This window comes from Bolinopsis microptera, chromosome 3, assembly GCF_026151205.1.
Source record: "Bolinopsis microptera isolate Bmic1 chromosome 3, MBARI_Bmic_1.0, whole genome shotgun sequence".
Classification (NCBI taxonomy): domain Eukaryota; kingdom Metazoa; phylum Ctenophora; class Tentaculata; order Lobata; family Bolinopsidae; genus Bolinopsis; species Bolinopsis microptera.
Window position 1 is genome coordinate 1,401,128 of NC_087074.1, and position 13,030 is coordinate 1,414,157.

At 38.2% G+C, this 13,030-nt stretch overlaps 3 protein-coding genes across 3 annotated transcripts in view; 2 read left to right on the forward strand and 1 right to left on the reverse strand.

Moving 5' to 3' along the window:
- The window catches only part of LOC134812786 (KIF-binding protein-like), a gene marked incomplete in the record, with an annotated part of 30,282 nt that overhangs the window by 14,462 nt on the left and 2,790 nt on the right, over positions 1-13,030 (reverse strand).
- On the forward strand, positions 7,015-9,229 carry LOC134812787 (uncharacterized). Its single transcript, XM_063820355.1, has 5 exons — positions 7,015-7,044; positions 7,215-7,522; positions 7,659-7,795; positions 8,085-8,236; positions 8,406-9,229. Exons 1-5 carry the CDS (start codon positions 7,024-7,026, stop codon positions 8,592-8,594), a joined length of 807 nt encoding a protein of 268 aa, XP_063676425.1. The 5' UTR covers positions 7,015-7,023; the 3' UTR covers positions 8,595-9,229.
- Positions 9,546-13,030, forward strand: part of LOC134812429 (structural maintenance of chromosomes protein 6-like) — a 6,640-nt gene continuing 3,155 nt past the window's right edge. The window contains exons 1-4 of the mRNA XM_063819841.1: positions 9,546-9,744; positions 9,918-10,087; positions 10,278-10,415; positions 10,781-10,909. Of these exons, the coding sequence (XP_063675911.1) occupies positions 9,552-9,744; positions 9,918-10,087; positions 10,278-10,415; positions 10,781-10,909 (630 nt within the window). The 5' untranslated portion in view covers positions 9,546-9,551. The remainder of the gene's footprint in view (positions 9,745-9,917; positions 10,088-10,277; positions 10,416-10,780; positions 10,910-13,030) is intronic.

The window sequence follows — 13,030 nt, forward strand, 5'->3', positions numbered from 1 at the left end:
GTTCATCAGAGTTGCCTCCTGAAATGGCTTTAAAGCGTACGACTGTGTCAACAAGCATCACTGGTGAGCTGTGGTAACGTACGAGTTTAAACTGAAGCCGAAGCCGTGATGGAGTAGGCGTAAGCCGCGCTGTCCGGTTGACAGAGCAACGCCGCGCCACTGTCCCCTCCGTTGTCATATGTTCCTGGCTGTGCTCATCGTGTTATGGGTCCCTAGTAACGAAACCTTGTTCAGAACATTCAGGTTAACAATATATACATGAACTGGGGATCCTGGACCAAGTTATTGTTCATTGTGTTCGGTTTGTGCATCTGGCATACCAGTACCCCACACTAAAGTACTTCTTTTGAATTGCGGGAAAGTAACCAATTGTGTTGTGGGGGAGGAAGGGGAGGAGCAGACGGCTGGAGACTGGTAAACTTAACGAGTCAAGCACGCAGGTGGGAGAAGTGAACCTTGCTACTCCACTCATGTGCGGCGGGATGCGAAAGCACGCTGTGGGGATGGAGGTGGGTTAAGGGTGTTTGTGTGTGTGCCAGTCGGGTGACTACATAATGGAGGGGTGACGGAGCGCACGCCCCTCTCTCACAAGTGAGGGGTTGAACCCGCTCTCTCAGACTCACTCCTCGTCGAGAGCAAGTGAGACTAGAGCTATTCTCCCTAACTGTAGAACTCCTACTCACATAAGTTTTAAACACTTGAGACACAAGTGAGACGACATATGAGATGTGATCATGTTTGAATTTAAGGTTGTTGCTGAACCATGGTGAAGAGACATCGTGGTCTTGGTGGTAGCACTGGTCAGTGAAAACAGATAATATAGTTTTCAGAAAAAATTAATGTTATTTGTGGTGCGATTGCCAGCAGATGATGCCCTCTGGGTGGATGTACAACGACAGTTTTCTATTGGGATTTTGTGTTGTTGTTATCTGTTTTTGAGGCTGTTATGGCGGCTTATATTTGATTGTAGATAATGAATGAATGGTTTTTGAAAACCTGTTTTTTTGAGATGTGTTTTAAAAAAGAAATTTTACAGTCGCTCATGGATCGTTATAATTTAGATTATTTTGCCACAAGCTTTTTTAATTGGAACAAGAAAACCCGTGTTAAATATGATTTTTCAAACAAGCTTTAACGAACTGCAACTTTTTAAATTGCTAATTAATTTAAACCTTGAAAAGTTGTATAGGAAAAGAATTTAACTTCAATATCAACTATTGGAAAGATCCTACTCCAAAAAAGATGTGATGAACTATGATAATATTATAATTCCAAATACTGTTTTTTTTCTTTTTATTTTTAGTACAAAGTAACATTGGTTTAAAACAGGAAAGGACAGAACTATTTTGATTTTGTGCATAGATTGTACATTAATCTCGCCATTATAGTTGGGTTAAGCGTTTCTAACCAATTTTTGAGAGCAATTTATTTTCAAGTTTGCGTCTCTTTCAAAGTTTATAGGTGGTAGCCTGCTGTAGAGCATGATGGAGTTGTGCGAATGTCGTTAAGTAAATTCGCGGTCTGCTCTGGTCATACACCTACGTTTTTACCCTTTGTTTACTTGTCAAAAACACACCATGGGAGGTGTATAGTGGTTGCAGTAACGTTGAGTATTCATAATTAACTTTGAAATCCGGGACAAGACACTGAAGTTTTCTGATCCAAAAAAGTTTATGAAAATGTACAATAAGCTATTATTCAATAGCATAATATGAATTGGTATGAACTAGATGATATGTACATATTATACAACTAAAATATGTGTTCTCCTGAAAATAAACCATTCTATTTGTCCGCTGTCCCGTACAGGATTATTTATCCGAATTTGTCAATAATTGGATATTAATTTTTTGAAACTCACAAATAATATTTACATGTGATATATAATGTCTTTGTGGTTACTGCTTATTTGTGCAAGTATTTATTAAAAAAATCGGAATTAAACTCCTGGTCGAACTACAAAAAATTTTGCTAGAAATCAAACTTCTGGGGGGGTGGGGTGGGGTCTCAAAATGCAAATATTAAAATCAAAAGGTTGATGTAACCGAAATTGTTTCACACATTTTAAACGTTAAGGCGCTGAGTAGAGAATCTGCAGTTTCTGTTCAAACTTTTAAGTCCTCTTCACCACCTTTCCAACGGAATCGTCTGACTCTCCGTGGCTTTCCGTCTTTTAACTCGAATATTTACACAGGCAACGAATGTTTTCGAAGAGCCAACCGTCAAAAGCAAAAATAAAATTAGTTTGGCTATCAGGGTGCACTGATATCACCAGGTTTATATCCGCGGCCACCTTGTAGCCACACTAGGGAGAGCAAAATACCGGACCGACAGGTATTAACTCTTTACTATTCACATGTATAATTATACATATGGGATAATACATATTGGCGTACGAATCCTAAATAGTAAACTGTCTTTCGGTTTTACTAAATTGGCAAGAATACCGCTGAAAGGGTTCCTTCGCACTCGTTCACGGAACGCGCGAATAAGAACGTTTGTGTAACAAGTGTTTCCGATTTTCGCGCAGAAACCTGATGCGCGACACACGCGCGCTAATCGGCAATTAATGATAAGCACGATCGTGTACAAACATGGCCTCTAAAATGTGAACCTTTCCTGTAGACCCCTAATTGATACATTTTGAGCCGGAAGTTAACCATTAATCCTAGGAAGTTATTCTCTACGCAGCTCTTGATCTTTGCTGTATTGGTGTCGGTGGTTTGCTTTTAACAAAGTTTAGCAATAACTAGCACTAAACATTTGAACGACCGAGTATTTTTCAAGGAAATAGAATATAGAATGGGGAAGCGAAAAGGTATTGTTAATCCTCATCTACGAATAAGGACTCCTTACACTAGATTCGCTATGACTTTGGGCCTGCTACAAGGTTAGGTTCAATCAATTGTAGAAACTACATTTTAAAACTAAATTGTCCTCCTGACATGGTTTGGTTCAACTCTCAACTGATGAAGGTCACTAAATACTCGAATGTAACTCTTGGACATATCCTGTTCAGGCTTACGGACATCACAAGGCTGTTATTTCGAAACCTCGGTTTTGACCGAAACAGAGAGGGAAGATTCTGTTCGAGTTTTTTGAAGAATCTAAAGCCGAAACACAACACTGGATAATATTAAGAGACCGTAACCTATCAGTCTGCAGTCCTTCCGCTCGGAGTGCTCTAATTTGACTTGCTTAAAGGATACAAAACCATTCCTTGGTATCCCGACTCTACAGACTCTCGCTCTGCTCTGCGCCCCGCTCCGTCTTATAGAGTCCTGGCGCGTCGGGAGTGCAGTGAAGTCCAGGGAGTCACTGTGGCTACAAGAGTCCCAGAAGCGAGATCTATGGCGACAGCCCTGTAACACTACTAAACTGACTCTCACGCGGTGTATCGTTCCTACTTTGTGCACCACTGGAACCCTTAATCTACATCCCTCCCGGTTCCCAATAAGATGATGAGGTGGACATTTTACCTGATCCTGATCATAAAAAAAAAAAAAAAAGAAAGAAAAAATTGTGCCTTTCTTCCGGCCAGGTATTTATATTGTAATTCAAGTCACAAAGTTATGTAATTATACGTACGACGGTTGTTTAGCACGATAGAACAGTTTAAACAAATATAGGGACTGTACAAATCAGCTAGTTCCATTTAGTCCCAAATAGCAATTTCCCGCTAGATACATTTGTAATTGTAACACGGTTGTCCGTCAAATTCAACAATTGTTTTTAGTAATCCTGGCCAACGAAAATGAAAGAACATATGATTCTTTTGTCAAAAATGATAAATCAGAATAAGATATTAATGCCTACAAGCTTTATTAGGTGTGTATTTTTCTTCATCTCCTATTCGTCCCTGATTTTCACACCGTCACCATGAGACACGGATGTACCTCGCGGTTTTGGATGTTTTTTTTGTTACTACCAACTCCCTGACATTACGGGACACATGACCTGACATGAGGCAGTGTTCCGTAGTACACCAGATATGAGCCCCTGTTCATCACAGCTTACATTAGCAAACGCTCACACTCCCAATGATAACGTTGCTTCGGTTTGGGAAAGTCTCCTTATCGTCCTTTGTCGTCAGCTCTGGGGCGTCCCTCTTACATCTTTGCCGTGAAGATCTAAGACGTCCTCTCTTCAATTTCATCCTCTCACTAGTTTTTGGAACGTCTCTATTACCAACCTTTAGGTCACACTTAAACAGCAGTTTACGGTGATGTTCGCACTTAAAAAGGAGTTTAAGTTGCAACTCAACAAATGGTATTCCCACGAAATTCTCTTTTAAAGTGTCACCCTTAATTTTTAAGGTGTCACACTAAAAATCCCTCAAAATTTGGTATTTACCAAATTGAGTCATACTTATTAAACCTTGTCTTTCAAAGGTTTGGGACGTTTTCACAACGAATCATTTGCTGATATCTCCTCAGACAGTGTCCTTCAAAGAGAATCAAAATCTGTTACTTGAGCTCTGAACCCTCCTCTCCCTTCTCTACTTTATACAGAATGCCCTCAATTCTATGAGAGGTTTTTCATTCCGATCACTCTGAACTTGAAGACATAGGGCTCGCTCTGATTGGCTCGGTGGAAGGTTCTTACAAAGATTGCTGTAACATTGATGCGGAGATTTTGGTTTTTATGTCGTTTCCATCACGCGGGCGGGCCCGGGCGGGTGCAAGTGCAAACAAGGCAAACACAAGAAAGTATTTCATCTTGAGTTGATTCGCATTTTGGTGATTATCTAGAATCATGAGGCCAGGATCAAATGAAAATTCAGAATGAAATTAATAACGTTTATGACTTGATAGAAACTCCCATCTTTCAAAAATTTGCTCCTTCATAAACAATTTTTTTGCTCCAATCATAAAAATATTGTGTACTACAATCCCAAACATTATCCTTGAATCACCCTGATAACTTTATACCACCTTCAGTTTCTCTGTTGAAAGGTTTTATTGTTTAGGGCGTAAAACAATAAACCCTTTCAAACATTTTTCACCACAATCACAATGTTGAATATTTTAACAGTGATCGACACTGAAATGTAAAAATCCGAAAACATATTTGAGAACAGATTTTCATGTTACTTTACATTTACCTTCCAGAAGCAACTAGGATCAGACCGCGGTATGCCCTTTAAAAAAATCCTATATAGTCGATGGTGCTGTAATGTGTCGAGTAAGCATTATATGGAAAACTTTATAAAGGGATTATTGTTTTAGGGGCGTAGTCCTACAGACGATTTCACGCCAATCATTGTTGATAATGCGCATCGAGAATCTGTTAGTTCTCCTTTGATTTACTCATCATCTTTTATCCACCTGCGTGAAACCTCCCACTTCTGGTACAGTTTAAAAAATGTCAACCTAAACTTTGTCTTTAACTTAAATTTGTAGTGAGGAGACACAGAAATAACATTTTTTATATACGTGCAACAAATTACTCAAAAGTTGAAGCCATAGCTAAAGATTAGAAAGCTTCTCCCAAGAAACAATGATAGCGGTACTTTCTGGGAATCTCTGACCGAGTTGTGGTAGTCGGACTGTGGATACAACCATTGGGTTTTACTAAACATCCTGACCATTTTTATCCTGAATACAACCTCCCAAATATATTCAAACTCTACTGCTGACACTTACAAAAACTATTCAATATTAGCGAAAAGAGAAACGCTATTTTCGGACGTTAGGAGAGTGAGGACTCCTCAACAACATTTAAATAATTCCTCTGTAACGTCTCAATAAATGTAATAGGTGTGTAAATGTTTAATTAGTTTTAAATAAATATTTTTCTTCGCAGCACGGTTGATGTCAGGACCTCCCCAGGCTCCTACACCAGAGAGCGCCAGGGAAGGATAATCGGTTTTTATGAGCAAAATTTATCAGTGAGAATGGGCCTTCCTTGCGATAGGTGACCTGAAGGAATACGTTTGGTCCTGTGGATTTGAATTTTAGTGGTATACACTCAAAAAGTATAAGAACATATTTAAAGAATGTACTATAAAATCGAGTGGAATTTGTTAAATAAAAATTAATATTTTTAACTGACCGGGTACCAGGTACCAATAAACATCTAGTTGTGTAACATCATGTGACCAGATCACGTGACACGATCATGTGACCAGGTGAGTTAACGCTGTGAAGCACCCATCCTTAATGCATCTGCCATTATTATCTCTGAGGTTGCTGTCACTAATTATTAATGCTTGTGGGGAATTTGGCGGTAGCAAATGCCTGTTGAATTCTCCGTAACTCCTTGATTCGTGATTATCAGCGATTATCATGATTTTCTACGAAAACTTGTCATAAATTTTGAATATTATTAAATTGATGATCCATATCCTTTCCTGAGGTCCTGAACACGCGATGGGGTTTTAATAAATGTAATTGATCAAACAAATGTCGTAACAGAAAGGCCGATTCTTTTTCAGTAATCCCTATCGCCAAAATGATTAAATGGAATGAGGCATATTATTCGAAAATAAAATGTTAGCCATTAGCCCGATCCACAAGGAAACATAAAACGAACACATTCTAAACTTGCCAATCACCCAGGAAGTACAGAAGAAAGACAGCTTGAAGAGAAGTCCCCACATTCCAGAGACAATGATAGCAGTACTTCTGGAACATGGCTTCCCTCTTCCTCCTGTAAGGATAGAATAGAGTCGGCTGTATAATATGCTATTCAAGATCTCTACAAGGTAGGGATTTTTCTAATTCTAATGGTAACTTAAGGTAACTGAGAAACTATGATAATGATAACGAGTTAATTAATTATAAAAACATCTAACGTTCATCTGTTTCAGTTTATGTGCTTTCTTAAATTTTTTCGAGTACTTTCTATTATATTACAAATACTTTGAATTAATATTCCCCTAACATTGGCAGTGGTACAAGCAGAACCAGGGTTATTCCTGGGGACCTGGGGAATCTCCTGCAGTGGGGCAGACCCCGTCATAGCTACTCTACGAACTAGTGTTCTAAATTCATGAGAAAGGAAACGGAACAATTTCAACCAATGTTTGCCTCAAAAACTGTTGTAAGTACTTTCCAAACTATCAATTATTGCTCCTCTCAGTTGTCACTATTTAGGAGATAAGTAAGTAACAATTTGTAATCATATTTAAAACATGAAGATTGAGGATTGCCTATGGTTAATTTAATCAATTTTTGACGAGTCTAATCGCTAACCGGAACCATTTCTTTCAGATAAACCTTGACATGACGAGTGATCTTGTTGATCACGTTGATAAAGATATAATGAAGTACGCGGACAACTTCATCTCCACGCCCGGTACCATCTCAACTCCTCACAGCCCACAATTTGTGCAATCTGACCAGCTGTCAAGTGGTTGTAGCAGTCTAGATGGTGCAGTGACGAGCTCAACTCCTGAAAAAGCAGCTCCAGAGTGTGAAGCCAGTACACCTATTATCAAGATTCCGAGTGGTTGCCAGGGGAATAGAACATATCATACCATCCAACCCTGTTACACATCCTCCCCTAAACCTATTAATTTGTAAGTTTTGCCGTTTTTATAAATAAAATCATTTATTGACATGACTATGTTCTAACAGATGAAAATTGCACGATGACTGTGCCTTTTTCATGTGGTTTGAACCAGCTTGTTATTGATAGTAACTGCATGATCCCAGAAGTCCTGGTTCTGGAAACAGTCTCCACCCCTTGTCCCCACCACTCACCCCAGTATTGGCTGCTAAGCTGTCAGCTCCCAACTTTGTCCGACCTCCCCCTCCTCCACAACCTCCGTCCATGCTGTATTCTCTCTACGGTGAGTCTTCTCAATTTATGTTTACATTAGAAAGACTGGTTTGGTTTCCGTACAGATGAATCACATGTTTATAAGATATTTTTCGTTTTTGTTTGGGTCTGTAAACATTTAAGCATATTCTTATAGACTAATATAATATAAAAATGCAAGAACCTTTGTATTCCATCATAGAAACACAATATTCCGGTATTTCCCAAAATATCCATTTCTACATTTGAGATCCACAACAAAACGTTTCTCAACCATTACAGGGATGGGAATATCTAATCTAATAACTGTTAAACTACAGGGATGGGGCAGATCAGTGAGGATAACAACACAGCAGCTGATAAACCGAGCAGGAGTAGCTGGGGTGAAAACACTTCCTCCCCTGCAGTAACCCATGTTCCTCTCGGCAGCTTGTACGCTTTACCTCCTCGTATCCTATATCCTGGCTACCAGGTAATTTAACCAAGCCCACTTGGATTTAGTTCATTCCTGTGACGAATATGCCGTATCTGCGGTGATTCAAAATCTAAGTCGATATTTTTCTTATTTAGTATCGCTAGCTCGGAGGGATGTGTGCTTATAGCTGGAAGTGTATTTAACCCCAAACATAACTCAACCATAGTTTCAGTGGTCGACTGAATTGCCGAGTCTGACCCCTTACCCCCTCTCAACACCCGCTCTCCAGCAACCCGACATATACCTCCAACCACCGGCCCCTCTTAGTCCCTCCACCGCTCAAGGCTCACCGGTCCAGGGACACGACATGTACTTCTCTCAACCGTCAAGTTATTTTAACAACGGTAACTTTTAGATCACTTGTAAGAATTTGGTAGAACTTTCCGGATTACCCTCGTGATAATTTGCGTTCTAGAGTAAGTTTTTTAGTGGAGGGGTCGAATTTGTTGTTGAACCACTTCTGATTAGATTCATTTGGTTTTATACGATCGTCTTTAATTTGTATCCCCTCATGACTTGTTAAGTTAGGAATGTTTTAATTTATTTAGGCAATTTTTTGACTTTAGTCGCCTAATTTTATATCATTTTATAATATCTTCGATATTTTATCAAATTTTTAGCTATTGTTTTTTGTCGGTGGTCGACCGGTTTGTTTGTGATTTCATGTAGAATGTAGATGTAGACTGACGATTTGCTTACTCTTTTAGCATTGTTAACGACAATTTATAGTTTAGTGATCATTTTCATGTATCATGAGGGATAGTTGTTTTATCTTTCGATATAGAAACGTATATGCTGAAATCGATCATATTATGAGAAATTCCATTTCCAATTGTTTTTGACTAATGACCGAATTAAATGTAATTTTTAGCACCTTATTTTTGGTTTTTAGAGATTTGATTTATTGATCAGATTTTTTATACATTTATAGATTTTTTATTCTCGATTTTTTAATAATGATATGTTAATAATAAGTTCTATAATGGATTTGCTTATTATTATATCGAAATTCTAGCTCATTCTTAATTCGAATGACAGTTTACGTTTGTTAAACTAATACTTTCCAATAGATTGAAGCTCTGTGATTTATTCGTTTTCATTTTTCAGTTAATACACCGTTCTCAAATTTTCCACATCAGTTCAATTTTTTATACCTTCAAAAATCTCTTTTTTAAACATCCCAATTTTAAAGTAAAAATGAACTTCAAAACATCGTATTTCATTACGTGGTAATAATCTAAAATCCACCTATCAAAAACAAACAAGCAAACTGTGTTAAACTAATCTCAACATCTCTAATAGCTGTTCCAGTATGTCCCAGAAGAGAGCTCCCGACAGGCCGGGACCAGGAAGTAAGAGGAGCAGAGCAGACCCTGAGGGGCTGGGAGAGGGGGCCCTAGTCCCCGGCGGCATCATGAAGATTGAGCTTCAGAACTTTATGTGTCACACATTTTTTGAGGTCGAGTTTTGTTCCACCGTCAACTTTGTCGTCGGAAGAAATGGAAGTAAGTTTATCTTGTAGTTCAGTTTGGTTTTGTTGTATTTTTAAGTAAGCACTGTAATTTCAATATTTGGTCATGAATTAAATTGCTCGAATTGAGATTTTCGCTCTGATTACTGATAACAAGGGACACCATATTATGTTCAATTAGCTAATTAATTATCCCATTACCACCAGGCGGTAAATCAGCTATCTTGATGGCGCTTGTCATTGGACTTGGCGGGAAAAGCTCCGCTACAAACCGAGCTCCAAACATGACAGAGTTCATCAAGCAAGGTTCGAGTTGGGGCCAAGTTACCATCACAATCTGCAACTCTAATCATAATCACGATGCTTGGGAAGTTGAGGTGAGTGCAGTTTTTGTGTTATGTATTATCGAGGGGGGGGGGGGGGGGGGGGGAATTATCGAGGGGAAATGAAAACTGGACAGTAGATTGTTCATGTAAACAAATTTAGTATCACGGCGCGGTGTATTGCTTTCACTTAGTAGTTAGTCCCATTTTTGTTGAATTGTAAGTTAAATTGTAAACTGTCCAGCTATATGGATCTGCTGTGCTGGTGGAGAGGAAGATAACAAAGCAGGGCAGTAAGTACAAACTGAAGAACTTTGAAGGGAAGACCATATCAACAAAGAAGAACGATTTAACTCTCCTTCTCGACCATTACAACATCCAGGTAAATGAAGTATTGAACTATTATTCAATTATTAAACTGGATTCGTACCAAAATAAGTTTTATTTGTCTGAGATCTATATTATTATGTTTTAGAGGAACAAGAACTAAAGTGAAAGACAGCTTCATTTCCAATAAAATTATTAGAGTCAATTATATGTGGTCACTAGCAACACGTAAGGTTACTTACTCCTTCATTAAACTTTATGTTGCGATCATTCCCTCGAATAAGTCAGTCACACAACCAATACTTATAATCCTTGGCCTTATGAGCATGTCATGCAGCTAGTAAACCCCCTCTTTAATCTCAACTCACCACTTAAACCGATTAACCAATTAACCAATTAACAATTAACTCCCCAACTCAGGTGAACAACCCAGTGAGTATTCTGAACCAGGAAATGAGTAAGAAGTTCCTGGCTAGTACCGACCCCGGCTCTAAATACAACTTCTTCATGAAGAGCACGCACCTCGAGCAGATGATTCTTGATTATCAGGTACACGCTATAGAGTCTAGAGTCTAGCTTCGTTATGTTGTTTTATTGATTTAACTTCAGTGTTTGAGGTATTTCCAACATCCTGGCCCCAGGAAATAATTCATGTTACATACCATAATAAAATGTTTACTCAATTATGATATAGAATGTTTCAATGATACGTATAAGTCCAACAATATTTCCACACTGTTAATCTGGAATTACACTTAAATCTCAAAATGCTCAAGATAGAGTATTGAGGTTTCTGAAACAGATATTAAAAAGGATAGTATTAAAAATAAGTGAACTCCTTATTTTTTCAATTAAAGGGCCGCATTAAAAGGGCGTACATGAAAGATAAAATAAGTGGAAAGTTTCTCAACTAAACGAACAGATCGTACATTGCAATTAACAGTGCAATCAATTACATAAAATACAACAATTCTAAACTTATTATACTCGGATTCTGATGAGGAGGTGGGGGTTATCTCTTTATCTTAGCTGGTATGTTATTAACAGTGTGAATGGAGAAACTTCAGTGATAACTGGTCATGCAAAGACAAAATATAACTCCCAATTATTTCATGTCTTTGATGAACAGTATCATATATCAAACATTGTTTATTAATCTCACTTACCTATTTTTTCACATTGAGGAATCTGGGAGTAGGCGAAGGTAGATCCTGAAGAATTATCATCATCGTTATTTCGTTATATTGCAATAATAATAATAATAATTTTGAATTATGTAAATCATGTAAATTATATAAATTATGTAACTAAACAGTGTAGATAAGCACGACGTGTTCTACTAACCGTGAACACAAGTCAGGGTTTTGTCCCCGGACACCAGTGCAAATCTATGAGATCTCTCACATGTCACCGTAAGGACTGTTCCTGTTAGTACTGGTAACCACGGTGATAGATCCAACATTCCCGGGTAATTAGAACTGACGAAGCTGTTGCATTCTGAAAAGGAAAGGTCATTTTCATAACTTCGTAGTCAGCTCTACCAGCGGCCATTGAAGCACACTTGACAGAGGATGAGAGGATATGGGGTTTAAAAACAAATACTCCATAGTCCATTCACTTTGTCAAGCTCAGGGCCACATAGAATGTTATGGATACTGCCAGGTATCTAGTAGTACTAAACACGATAAATACACTGAAGCAAGTAAATGGCTTCTTAAATATTTGATAATTATAAAAACATTACCTCTACTCTGAACTGCTACTTCATAGACCGCTATGTTTCCTGTACTCTTACTGAGTTTTACAGTATCTCCTTCAGTGTTACAGATCAGTGTGTAGATCTGGTCTGCCTGCTCTAGTCTATATGTTAGTTGGAGTGTTCCACAAGTCCCCTGTTTTACCTCTCCCTGGTACACTGACACATCCACGTTGTTATCGCTGTTTACACAGTCCCTAAATTTAATTGCAGTTTGTGCACACCAATGCGCTGAATCATACCAGTTAGTGTAGAACATGTAGTAGATACGGACCTTGTGGATAAAGTAGGTCCTATCAAACTCTAACTTTATCCAGCCTGCACCGTTATCTGCGCTACCTCCAGCTAGTGCTACTGTTGAGAGATCCTTATCAATTGCATGTTCAGCAGCAAAACTCAACCTTTCCTCGTCACTTAGATAAGCTGATCCTTTTGTTATTGTTGTTGGAGTTATCTCTGCTATCCTCTGATCACGAACTGAAATACAAAGCTTTTGTTATTTTTGTTGGAGTTATCTCTGTTATTGTTGTTGGAGTTATCTCTGCTATCTTCTGATCACGAACTGAAATACAAAGCTTTTGTTATTTTTGTTGGAGTTATCTCTGCTATCTTCTGATCACGAACTGAAATACAAAGCTTTTGTTATTGTTGTTGGAGTTATCTCTGCTATCTCTGATCACGAACTGAAATACAAAGCTTTTGTTATTTTTGTTGGAGTTATCTCTGTTATTGTTGTTGGAGTTATCTCTGCTATCTTCTGATCACGAACTGAAATACAAAGCTTTTGTTATTTTTGTTGGAGTTATCTCTGCTATCTTCTGATCACGAACTGAAATACAAAGCTTTTGTTATTGTTGTTGGAGTTATCTCTGCTATCTTCTGATCACGAACTGAAATACAAAGCTTTTGTTATT